This window comes from Crinia signifera, chromosome 8 (assembly GCF_055691185.1).
Source record: "Crinia signifera chromosome 8, ASM5569118v1, whole genome shotgun sequence".
NCBI classification, from domain to species: Eukaryota; Metazoa; Chordata; class Amphibia; order Anura; family Myobatrachidae; genus Crinia; species Crinia signifera.
Genome location: NC_139224.1, coordinates 25,220,914 through 25,233,157, shown reverse-complemented (window position 1 = coordinate 25,233,157; position 12,244 = coordinate 25,220,914). Strand labels below are relative to the sequence as shown.

The following is a 12,244-nucleotide window of genomic DNA, read 5'->3' as shown; positions in this document are numbered from 1 at the left end:
ACACCCACTTCCCAGCATTCCCCTGGTCCTAGGGACCATCAACGAAGATTCAGGCTAACACATATTAGTAAGGGAGTGTCTACAAATATTAAGCATTCTAATACACTAATATCACACCTATCCTACTGCTGTGCCCGGCAGCCTCCTGCTCAGATGTCTGCAGGAGCTGCCAGGCTCCGCCTCCTCCTCCCTGGACTCGGAAGAGGTGCAATGGGAGGAGGCGGCCACTGGTCCAGGCAGCACAGCCTGGACAGAAGTGCAGAGGGAAGGCGGGGGTTAGCGCGGGGCACCGGGGGAATGTGAAAGGAAGCCTATAGGCTTCTATGGGGTCATGCTAACAAGAGCGGTGGGACTATACTGAATATGAGAATGTGGTAAAAACCCGATAACGGGTGTTTAACCGCATTATCAGTTTAGCACATCCCACCCTATATGTGGCGGAAAAGAATGGCAGTCCATTGGCTATTGCGCTTCATGAAGGTGTCTGGTACATTGTTCTAGATTGACTTTCCGTACTGGGGGTATGGGGCACTGGATGGTTCTTTTATGGTGTATTAGGGGGAGGGTTGGGGTCTCAGCAGTCTATTGGCATGGCCAATGGGATGAGTTAAAGGCATGTTGTGGACATGAGATCACCGTTAAGACGTAATGTCGCAGATCATCTTCTCGTTCTTTCTTATATCACCATACTTATTTAAAGTGTGGAAAATAAATAACAGTTGACCGAATATGATAGCATTTCAGTTGTCCGAGGTCATTATATCTAGTTAAGTTAGAGGTTAATTATTATTAGCAAGTAAAGTTAATGTGTGGGGATGCAAGCGATCTACCAATAGGAAGTTTATAAGAATTTCCATTTAAAATAATGACACTGTTACCTTTTCATAAACTGAGCTGTGGCTCTTGTTAAACTGAGCTGTGGCTCCTGTTCTATGAACTTTGGGTATTATAGTGAACCCAGTATGCCATATTTGAAAAGTGAATATACAGTATATCAGGGTTGCCTGAGAACCCTGGAGAGGAGACTGTCAGCATCACTTCTGGGGGCGGGGCTGATGAAGACATCATTAGTTCCTGCCCCCATTAATGCAAATCCCGCAATTCGTGGGTCTCCGAGGAGGGGGTGGGACCAAATATGTGCAATTTGCATATTTAGCCATGCCCCCTTTGTCGATAAGCCACAAATCGTGGCAATTTAAACCTATGCCACTGGGGAAATGCGGGGTCCGTCGGTATCTGGGAGGGTTGCCCACCTTCCCGGGGGGCTGGGAGGAAGGCCCGATTTTCAGGACCCTGATATATATATATATAAGAAAAGCTTTGAACATCCTTTAAATAGCTCATATGAGAGTTTATCACAGCCCAATGATCTATATCAGTCTCTCGCAGTTTACAAGGGACAACTATTTCCCTGACCTTGTGTACAATGTTTCTGATTAATTACTTATGCCACGGAAGTAGTGAACCATTCTGAAAGGTGAGGGCTTTTTTTTCAGGTAACCTTCCTTTTTTCGTTGATGTCTCATGATCAAACCAGCAGATGCTGATACAGTGTAACAATGTATAATACAGTGTTTAGTATGTTGTATAAAATTGTTGGCCAAAGAAATACTGTATTCCCAGAAACTTGTTCTGGTGTTTGCAAGAAAATCTGTAGCGAAATTATATATATTTAACTCGATCAAGGGGAAATATAACTGAACACATCTTTTATGATAAAAGAAAGTTAATGTTAAATATAGAATCGTATTATTTAAAAAATATTTAAAACATTATACATAACTGACGCGTTTCGTAAGCGCGTAACTACCATAGGTGCAAGGGGTGCAGCTGCTATGGGGCCCAGAGCTGAAGGGGGCCCATCTTACTGTATAAGTTATATGTTTTATATACATTTGTCATCATCAACTGCTAAATAGGGGGCCCTTAAAAACTTTGCTATGGGGCCTAGGAATATCTAGTTACGCCCCTGCCGTTTCGCACTATACTTCCTCAGGGCTTTTGAGTTTTATATATTTAAAAAAGACTTATATCTAGTACTTTTTTATTCTGTGCTGGTGATCTATTGTTTTAGCATATAAATGAATGCTATTTAATAATTTTTCGCTATTAACTGTAATTTTATATGTATGATATTACTCTTTTATACGGAAATGTCATTCCTGACTGCAGTTCACTTTATTGACCTGCCCCTTCCAGATTTGCATTCATGACATGAGCTTTTGCTGTTCTGTACTTCCCCATGGGCGTCTGTGGCCAAAGGTCGTTCCAATGCAAGTCTGCGGGGAGAACGCGAGTATTAATATCACTGCCAATTTTTTCCAGTAGAATATTCAAATTTAGCCGAGATCTCAAATGGAGCCTTCTACACAGGCTACAAAAATGTATTGGACGCTGTGTTTCAAAATAAGTTTCATAAGCTATCAACTAAACGCTGCAGAGGAAATGTAATGACAACTTGGATTGCAGCGTACAGTATGAATGCTAATTGTAATATTATGTAATAATATGAATTGTAAGTATTACAATCAGCAATTTTCTCCCAAACCGGGGAAAAGGACAAAAAATAACTGGTTAAATCTGTTTTAATTAAACTATTTGTCTGAACATGTTTTTGTCCATTTTCCAGGGGTTGGGAGCAAATTGCTGATGGTCACTTGCTCCCATATATTACAAGATTTTAATATAAAAAGGAAGTGGGCAGTTGGCAGAATGTGGGAGGAGTGTCCACACTTCCAGGTGTTCAGGGGACTACTCAAGAAATGGGGTGTCTCCCAATGGATCTGGGAGAGAGTTGGCAAGTCTTAACACCCGTTGACAAAACCTGAAGACTGTTATTCAACTGTGCTGCACTATGCATATAATAATGGTGGTTTAAATTCAACATGATAATAGTAGTGATGAAAAAATTATAGCGGGGTCGCCTACCCTCCTGGCCTACCGGAAAGGTGGGCAACTCTCCCGGATACCGCCAGACCCCCCATATCCCCGGCGGCAGCGTTAAAATTATCATGATTCGTGGCTATTCAGGGGAGGGGCAGGGCTGAATATGCTAATTGCATCCTTTTAGCCCCTCCTCGTAGACCCACAAATTGTGGGATTTGCATTACTGGGGCGGGGCTTGATGACATCTACATCAGGCCCTGCCCCCAGAAGTACTACGGTACTGACAGTCTCCTCTCTGGGGTTCTCCCAGAGAGGAGACTTTAAAAGTAGGCAACCCTGAATTATCTCCCTCCATGCTTTGATTTAAAAAAAAAAAACAACTAAAAGTTTTAATTAAATATTTAGTGTAGTTCCTTAAACAACTTCTGCTCTCCTTTCTTTCTTTATAAGACACAACAGCAGAGCTGTAGCCTACTATACAGTGCACAATTTAATCAGTTATCACACATTTCAAGATTATACAGCTCAAGGGGCAGCAAAAGGGGTTTGTGAGCAAGGACAGCAGTCTGCAGTGACTGTAGCAAATCCCTATGAAATAAGTGGAGAGAGATCAGTCCTAGTTCAGCAGCCCCCTTGGTCTTTCTTTTATGGTGCCCCTCTGACAGCTGCAGCCCAGCGGACAGAGTCTCCAATGTCTTTGGGGGTTATGCCACAACATTTATTACTGTAACATGAGGACACCCACATAGAGTGGATAGAAGTCCATGGTGAGACTGATGGCCTTGCAAGGTTATAGTACAGATGCAGGAGGAAGACATTGCTGACTGAGCGGAGGATTAGATCTCTCATTTAGCACAGTATCACCTGCTAAAACTTGCTTTCAGTGTCCAGCTTAGAATACAATTGTTCTTGTTCCTGTGCTGAGATGGCTTAGTGAAACTGTATGACCTTCTATAGTGAACTTTCCCAAGGTGTGCAAGGAGCAGATAATCTTTAACACATTGGGCCCAATTCAAACCCGGTCTTAGGGCTGCGAATTTGCAGCCCATCTAAACATCGATAAACTATGCACGGTATGTTGTGCGCATGCACTGAGTCCCCTTGCGCATGGACCAAAGGGTATCCTTTGCTGGCAGTACACCTAGTGACTGACAGGTGGTGGGCGTTCTGTGGTGGACCTCGGCGTATCACTGGCATGCCCACAAAACCGGTGGGCGCATCCATAAAAACGATGAGCTGCCCCAAGCAAATGCAGGCATACCCCTGCCTGTTCAGGACGGGCGCATGAAGATGGTGCCCGCCCCAAATTCACGTCCATACGAGCAGCCACTGAATGACTCCTTGGTCACACAGCAGCTGCGATAGGCGGGCAGAGGACATGAAATCCTCTGTGCAGCCGCATGCTAACGGATGTGTAAGCATACATACCTGTTTGCAGCCATGCACATGTGCTCGGCCGGCGAGGGGGGGGGGGGTGCATTCGGTGGGGAGGGGGGGTTGACTTACTTGCTAGGCTCCAAACCCATGCAGCCCAGAGGGCCTGAATTGGGCCCATTATTTGACATGGGACAATGCTATTTGTGGATCTTGTACTTATAAATACGTCCACTGTTGCTTTGAGCAGAACTATCATCTGGGTGTGTGAATGTCGGTACTTGTAATGGACGACTCCACTTCAAGTTATCAACCCATGCACCATAGCTAAATAATGCCCCCTCCTTCGCCTACCACCACCCGACCCCAAGGGGGGACCCGAATGACTTACAGTATGTTGCCTGATGCAGTGTGCCAGCCTTCTATGGCAGTGTTCATCTGACATCAATACTTCCATAGTCACAGCACCGATAAAAAGCAAACAAGCATGTCATAGGCTGTTAGTTGTTAAGATCCTGAACGCAATAGTATGGTCAATGCTATTTTAAATTTTAGTGCCCAGTGAAAAAGGTCACCAGACATGAAAGAACCTGAGCTACGGATTCATGCGGTTGGCATTAATATTTATGATTCATTTTTGGATCCCTCTGGGAAATCCGCAAAAACAAACGGTGCCACCGGAATAGCTTTAGAGCCAATGTCAGTATTCTTCTGGAATGACACATTATATATTACACAGATGCCTGATAAGGCACAGGCAAAGTGACGTCATTTGGGAACGTTATCATCTTTATCATATTATGATTGTGTGCAGGACAGATATGCAAGCGTTTAACATGAGTTTTTCTAACCTAATATTATTTTCTGTTTCCACAGTATTTTCTTCAAGTCAATTTCCAAACTACAGAAAGCTGGGAGAAATCGGTGAGTGATGTCATTTTCTCATTGTCCAATGAATGCATAGTAAATGTGAGTAACTATGGTTACTGATATCTGTTGTCCCTGCTGAAACATCGCTCCCTGTTTTATCAAAAAGAAAAAACTTTACCTAAAAAAATTAAATAACTCTTAAAATTAATTCCCCTGTCCCCTGTCGCTTATATTCTTAGCGACAGGGGACTGGGGTTCGGTGCGGTGACGGAGCCCCCCCCCCCCCCCCCGCGATACCTGTACTCTGGTGTGCGGGGGTCTCCGTCACCTCCCTACCGCCTGGCTCTCCCCTCACGCCAGGGACAGCTAAGCAGGCTGTCCCCGGTGCCTCCTCCTCCGCCCTGCAGCCGGAAGGATGTCCGGCTGCTTCACTAGAGGGAGGAGTGGTTTACCTTCCGGGGTCCAGGAGGACCCTTCAGGAAGGTAAGCCAGAGGGGGGTCGGCGAGGCGGCGGGTTTGCATCGGCGGCGGAGAAAAGAAGCCCATAGGCTTCTGTAGGGTGGCGATACCCTTCAATGCGGTATCATTTTTGATACATTGGAAAATGCGGTAAAGCCGGGGTTTTACCGCATTTTCCGTTTGATATATCTCGCCCTTTGTTTTATGTCTCCAATTGTAGCCAATCATTTTATCGGAAAGTTTATATCATACCCAATCAGAATGGTCGCTGCAGTACGCAACGACTGATCTGATGTTGTTGGAGGCAAACTCTTGTCCACTCCTGTGATGTTTTGGGAAGGTGACAGGGCTGCATGTGACAGCAGCAGTGACATGATTCAAGTTATAAATGGGAAAGAGCAGGGTCCCCCAGCAGCAAAGGGTATATTAGGGTATGGGGGATGTGTCAGGGAGGACAAAGCTGCATGTGACAGTGGGAGTGACAGAATGTGAGGAGAGAATGGATGTTGCAGGAAACCACAGACTGAGAGTTATATAGTGGAAGGAGCAGGGTCCCCAGCAGCACAGAGTATATAAGGAGATAAGGCATGTGCTAGTGAGGACAGGGCAGCATGTGACAGGGGCATTGACATGATGTGAGGGGGGGAATGGGGGCAGCAGGAAGCCGCAGACTGAGAGTTATATAGTGGAAGGAGAAGGGTCCCCCAGCAGCACAGAGTATATCAGGAGGTGAGTGATGTGTCAGTGAGGAAAGGGATGCGTGTGACAGGGGCAGGGACATGATGTGAGGAAGGGAATGGAGGCAGCAGGAAGCCACAGACTGAGAGTTATATAGTAGGAGGAGCAGGGTCCCCAGCAGCACAGAGTATATCAGGAGATGAGTGATGTGTCAGTGAGGACAGGGCTGCATGTGACAGGAGCAGTGACATGATGTTAGGAGGGGAATGGAGGCAGCAGGAAGCCACAGACTGAGAGTTACATAGTGCAAGGAGCAGGGTCTCCAGCAGCACAGAGTATATCAGGAGATGAGGGATTTGTCAGTGATGTAAAAAATGCACGTGACAGGGGCAGTGACGCACCTTAAAATATACATCATTTATTTTCCCCTTTTCCTTAGATTTCTACATATAGCAATTAACTACTGGATGAAGATGTTTCACACCCTCTAAAGAGAGAGAGAGAGAGAGAGAGAGAGAGAGAGAGAGAGAGAGAGAGAGAGACAGCACTGTGGGCCAGATTCTCTAGGCTTCAAAAGTGATAAAATGGAGAGTGATAAACAGCCAGCCAATCAGCTCCTGTCTGACATTTTTCAAACACAGTCTGTGACATGTGACATGGCTGATTGACTGGCTGTTTATCACTCTCCATTTTATAAATTTTGAAGCTTAGAGAATCTAGCCCAGAGAGAGTGAGACTGTCCGGAGAAGATGCACCAAGCCTTCTATACAGGACAGCTTTTAGATAGCATTAAAAAAGGACCAGTAGATGTATCAGTCATGGGGTTCCAGAGATGCCGAGCTGCCCCTTGGGGCCTGTCTTCAGTGTGTGTTCTTACGCTGTGAAAGGAGCCCAGTAATGCACCAGAGTCTGCATTTTTGTGTCATCCCTCAGCCGGTAACCCAAGGAACAGCCTGCACTCCTGCTGTGATGCTACTGCTTGACAGACAGCCTAAAATATGAACATTGATCATGATGTGGCCCTCATACTGATAATATTTATTATATAAATCCGGTGAACTATGTTTCGCCTCCATAGCAATACATGTACTAAATTATAGCATTGTTCAGTCTGTGCAGCGACCCCTCTCACCAGAGAAATTGCTGAGTAGACCTTAGACTGTACAGTAAAATGGCGCCTGAGCCTTGTTCCCATAGCTGCACCATTTTACCAGCAATTTCTGTAGTACGAACACCAGACTCCACAAAGGTAAACATAATATATGGGTGTAGGTGTGTGGGGTGGGCCCTCCTGGACATAGGAGCCCATGAATATATCACACACCAAGAACCATACCTCCCAACATGACCTATTCTTGGCAGTTGCAGAGGTAAAGCTACAGCACAGTCCAAAATTCAGATAGAGGAACCCCACCAACTGCCATCCCAAGCACCACAGTCCAGGACTCACTGGCAGGTGTGGCTCCCCTATTTGAATTTTGGACAGTGGTGCAGTCCCACATCTGCAACTGCCACTGGCAAGGAAGTCTGGGAGCAGAGCATTTTGTCCCTGCTGGAATGGGTTACGTTGGGATGTATGTCAGAACCCCTTGTAGATACACAACGTCTCCAATGAGAGTATTTTAACAAAATACTAATGTATTTGCCAGATTTTTTTAGTTTATAAAGTATAAAAAAAAATAGAATAAAAAAATCTTATTTTTATTATTCTAATCATTTTTATATTCAAAACTCTGTAGTAAAAAGTCTATGGCAGGTAAGGTAGTGCCTCACCTGGCGGCCTTTTCTGCACATCTCTTATCAAAACTCATCGAATCACCAGCAGTATATACTGCTGCACATGTATATAATGCCAGCATGTACCCCTGAGCTTATATATTTTGTGCAAATCTGGCTCTGGTACTTGCCAGGGAATCCTCAGCAATTTACCTCACCGCACATCCCCGCGGCATACACACCAGTGTTTGAACTTGTGAGTGGTTGGCCCAAGGTGCAAAAATATATAATTTGGGCTCAACTCTTCCACTCCAACCCAAGTTCACAATATGCCACACAGTGGGTGGCAGCAGTGGGCTCCTCGGGGGCCCCGATGCAATGCATTTGCTATGACAATGGTAGTTCTGCCTCTGACACACACACAACTGTTGCCCAAAAGTTCCACAATTCAAACTTTTGCCAACAACTTCCTGCAACGAGAAATAAGTTTTCCAGTACAACGTAAACAGGAAATTGTGCACTTCACACCTTGTCTAACTGATAGCATTAGACATATTAATTAACAGAACTTCTACCCGATTACTGCTTCCACCTTCTGCTGTTATATTTACTTGAAATGAATGCAACAGACTGACAAGTGCATCTCAAAGAACGCCATCCGCGCCGTTCAGCCAAAAGACGATTCTTTATCAGACCGCATTGTCAGCTCGTTCTGCTTTTATACATCTCAAATAGTCATTCAGTCTTTTATCCCTCAGGACAAACAAAAAAAGTATTAAAAAAAATACATAACTAAAGAAAACAGTGTTGGGAAATTATAGTATTTATGATCTATACTGATGCTGTCTACTCAAATTCGCCCCTTTCATTCCGCGGGCTTTGAAACGGGAGCTAGGTTTTCCGGCTGTACCGTACATTACTCCAGACTGTTACAGCTGTGAATAAAATCCTAAGTAGATTCTGACAAATCAAATCATTTTAATGAACCGCGGCAAAGAGTTCACGTCGAAACAGCTGTACGCACAATATGCAAATGATGTTTACTAGCAATTTACGCCACAAAGAAAATAATCTGTAGATGAAGGTTTTAATATTCGCTACAGCGTCTGAAACTGAATTTTTCGGACAATTCTGACAGATGCCGTCCGCGTGATTTTCTCAGATGTCTCTATGAGCTAAAAATGTTAAACATATGCGGCGACGTGGAGTTTGTACGTCGGTAATGCGCCTGACAAATGAGCCTGGCGGTATCCAGTGTTTTCTCTGCAGCGGGCTGGAATCCACCTGAGGTCTAAATAGAGTGAGCAGGAAGGTCAGAGGAATTTGAATGAAGGAAGAATAAAGAGTCCTCTCTGGAGAATGCTGTGTATAATAAAAATATGACAGAGGATGATTAATTATATTTTAGAGCGAGATAATTCCCAGAGAATACGACTGTTATAAAAAAGAAAAAAAACTTTCTAACCTTTTCTAGATGTAATTAAATGAGCGATGATAAAGTCAGGGTTAAGGCCTGCCAGGAAACCCGATTCTAAAAGCACACAATAAATAAAAGGATCTCATTTGCATGGGCGCTGTTTGAATCCTGTCGTGTCTTTGAAAGTCCAGGAATTAACTACAGGAGCGGATTTTAATCCATGGGCTGAATGGTGTCCTCCGCAGCCGGGCTTATCTGAAGTGCAAAGGTGGACATGAGCTGGTAGAAATGAGTTATCAAAGCGGATTCTTAGAAAATATTATTAACAGATGTTAAAACGCTGTGCTTCTCTCCTGTAGCCATTTTTTTTTAGAAATGTCAAATAATCGTGACACAAATGTAGCGTGTCTTGAATAGGACTGATATTCCTGAGAATTTTTTTTTTCATGTCTGCAGAGGAACCCAGTAGCCAACACAAAGGGGGTATCTTAGTACCAGAAACCCCCACCCCCCCCCCTTCCCTGACAGAGGAGAGAAACAGCACAAAATATTACTAAGCCCCACCCCCTTGTGCTAAACTGTTACAATTTAGAGGACAATTGTGAGGGTTGGAGCCAATATGACACAATTTAATTGGCTTTACCAGCGAAATACGAGCAGGTGTGTGTGTTCGTGTGTAGTATATGTTAATATGTATGTGTGTTATAAAGGAATCACATATACATCTTTATAATGTGTCAGTGTAGCGTCCTCTTGAGCAATTTGACAACACGCATCATTCGAACAAAGCAGGGGCCTTCTGCTTTGTTCGAATGATGTGTGTCGTCAAATTGCTCAATCTGCTCGCCACCAGTCCCCCTAACCCTGCCCGTCTCCCTGAAGTGGAGATGGGCAGGGTTTGCATCCCCTGCTGCCTGGAAACTGGGACGCTCGTGCGTGCCAGTCAGATGGAGCACCATCTCGGCCAGCAGGGGCATTCTGTCGAGCCCCGGTGCTGTCTGAGAGGAGCTCCATCTGTGTATATATATATATATATATATATATATATATATATATATATATATGGTACTTATGTAATATCTGGGCTCCCGTTTTTCTTATGAGACCGCGTCCCCTCGCGGGGCTCGCTGCGCTCGCCACACTATATAAAATCAACTCCATGCATAGTTGGATAGTAGGGGTATGAAAAAATGGGGTGCATTTAACATGGGAGTCCAGATAATACATAAGTACCATATATATATATATATATATATATATATATATATATATATATATATATATATATATATATACAAAGAAGATCAGGGTGCGCTAAGGTAAATTACACAACTTTCTCATTAAAACATAAATATTTAATAAAAAGCCTCTGATAAGGCTTAGAATAAATCAAATCAAAAAGAGTTACACAGCCATTTCATAGAATAATTTAACAATCCACAGTATGGAACAGGCCCAACGCGTTTCGTCACCCACGTGACTTCATCAGGGGCGCTTTGGATGTTGATTGAAATAAGGTGCGATAGCACTGCAAATGATAAACATAAATTCAACATAATACATAAAACAGCAGAATGCATATAAAAAATACGTATTTCTACACAAAGATGAGGTAATCGAAAAAAGATGAAGAGGACAAAGGAGAGGCAGAACAATTGATAGTTCAAAATTATCTTGATACAAATATATATATATATATATATATATATATATATTTTTTTTTAAACAGTATACAGATATTTTCCACCGTGTCTAAAAAAACACATTTTTAACAAATATAAGGATTCCATGTGTGCATTTAACATCCACCGAAAAGATCCTTATATAGACATTGAAGAAAAAGAGTACCTTTCTAGGGGTGTATCCAATTGGTCAAACCATAGATATTGTATTCAAGCAAGACCCATACAAGATACACGGTAGAATGCGGTATGTTGTAAAAACAATCTTTTAAAATTCTTTGTAAGAATCAAACAGAGTTCGGAAAGGACTTTGTAAAATTCCAATGTAGACAAGCCTTCAATAAGGGCCCTTTTGGCAGAATAGGGCGCTAGAAAAAAGGGGGAGGAGTGTACCAGAATTTGGTGAGCACAACTGAACTCTCCTGCACCTTTTGCTCACCAAAGTCCTTTCCGAACTCTGTTTGATTCTTACAAAGAATTTTAAAAGATTGTTTTTACAACATACCGCATTCTACTGTGTACCCCTGAGGAAGTCTCTTCGGAGACAAAACGCGTTGGGTCGTTTCCTTGCGGTTCACAAGAATATGAATTTGTAAATGTCATACATTTGTATTTTTAATAAATGTGATTGAATTATTACTCTACCTATCTGCTTGAAACTTGAGCACACAATAAGGTGGTGGGAATTCCTACAGCGCCCTCTACATCTTTTTCTCGTGTCTTGTCCCTCATCTCCCACTAACAGGGGGGATTTTGTAGAGGTTGGCCGCTATCTAGTATTGGAAGCGCATTCAGGGTCAAACCCCCACGTATATCTATATATATATATATATATATATATATATATATATATATACAGTTGTGCTTATAAGTTAACATACCCTAGCAGAATTTGCCATTATGATTTAAAAATAGTAAACACAGTTGTTTGACAATAAATGGCTTCACCCAACCACTAACCAATGAGTGAAAGAAAAGTTTATGAGTTGTCATTCATATTCTCTGACAAATGGCCAGAAAATTACAAATTCTGCTAGGGTATGTAAACATATGAGCACAACTGTATATATGTATATACATGCACACTCTGTAATTGGGCGTTGTAGATCCCATATCCATTGTGACGCTATATAAATGTCGACCTTTTTTCCATTATCGATAT

The 12,244-nt window shown here is 43.0% G+C and overlaps 1 protein-coding gene across 5 annotated transcripts in view; it reads left to right on the top strand.

Annotated features, from left to right (window-relative positions):
* Window positions 1–12,244, top strand: part of TAFA1 (TAFA chemokine like family member 1) — a 372,953-nt gene that overhangs the window by 227,144 nt on the left and 133,565 nt on the right. For 3 of the 5 annotated variants that reach the window (XR_014454311.1, XM_083156022.1, XM_083156020.1), the window contains exon 3: window positions 5,137–5,184. The exons of the other annotated variants lie outside the window; for them this stretch is intronic. Coding sequence is in view for 2 of the 3 variants with exons in the window: in XM_083156022.1 (XP_083012148.1) it covers window positions 5,137–5,184 (48 nt within the window). In the remaining variant the exon portion in view is untranslated. The remainder of the gene's footprint in view (window positions 1–5,136; window positions 5,185–12,244) is intronic. 5 annotated transcript variants of the gene reach the window in all.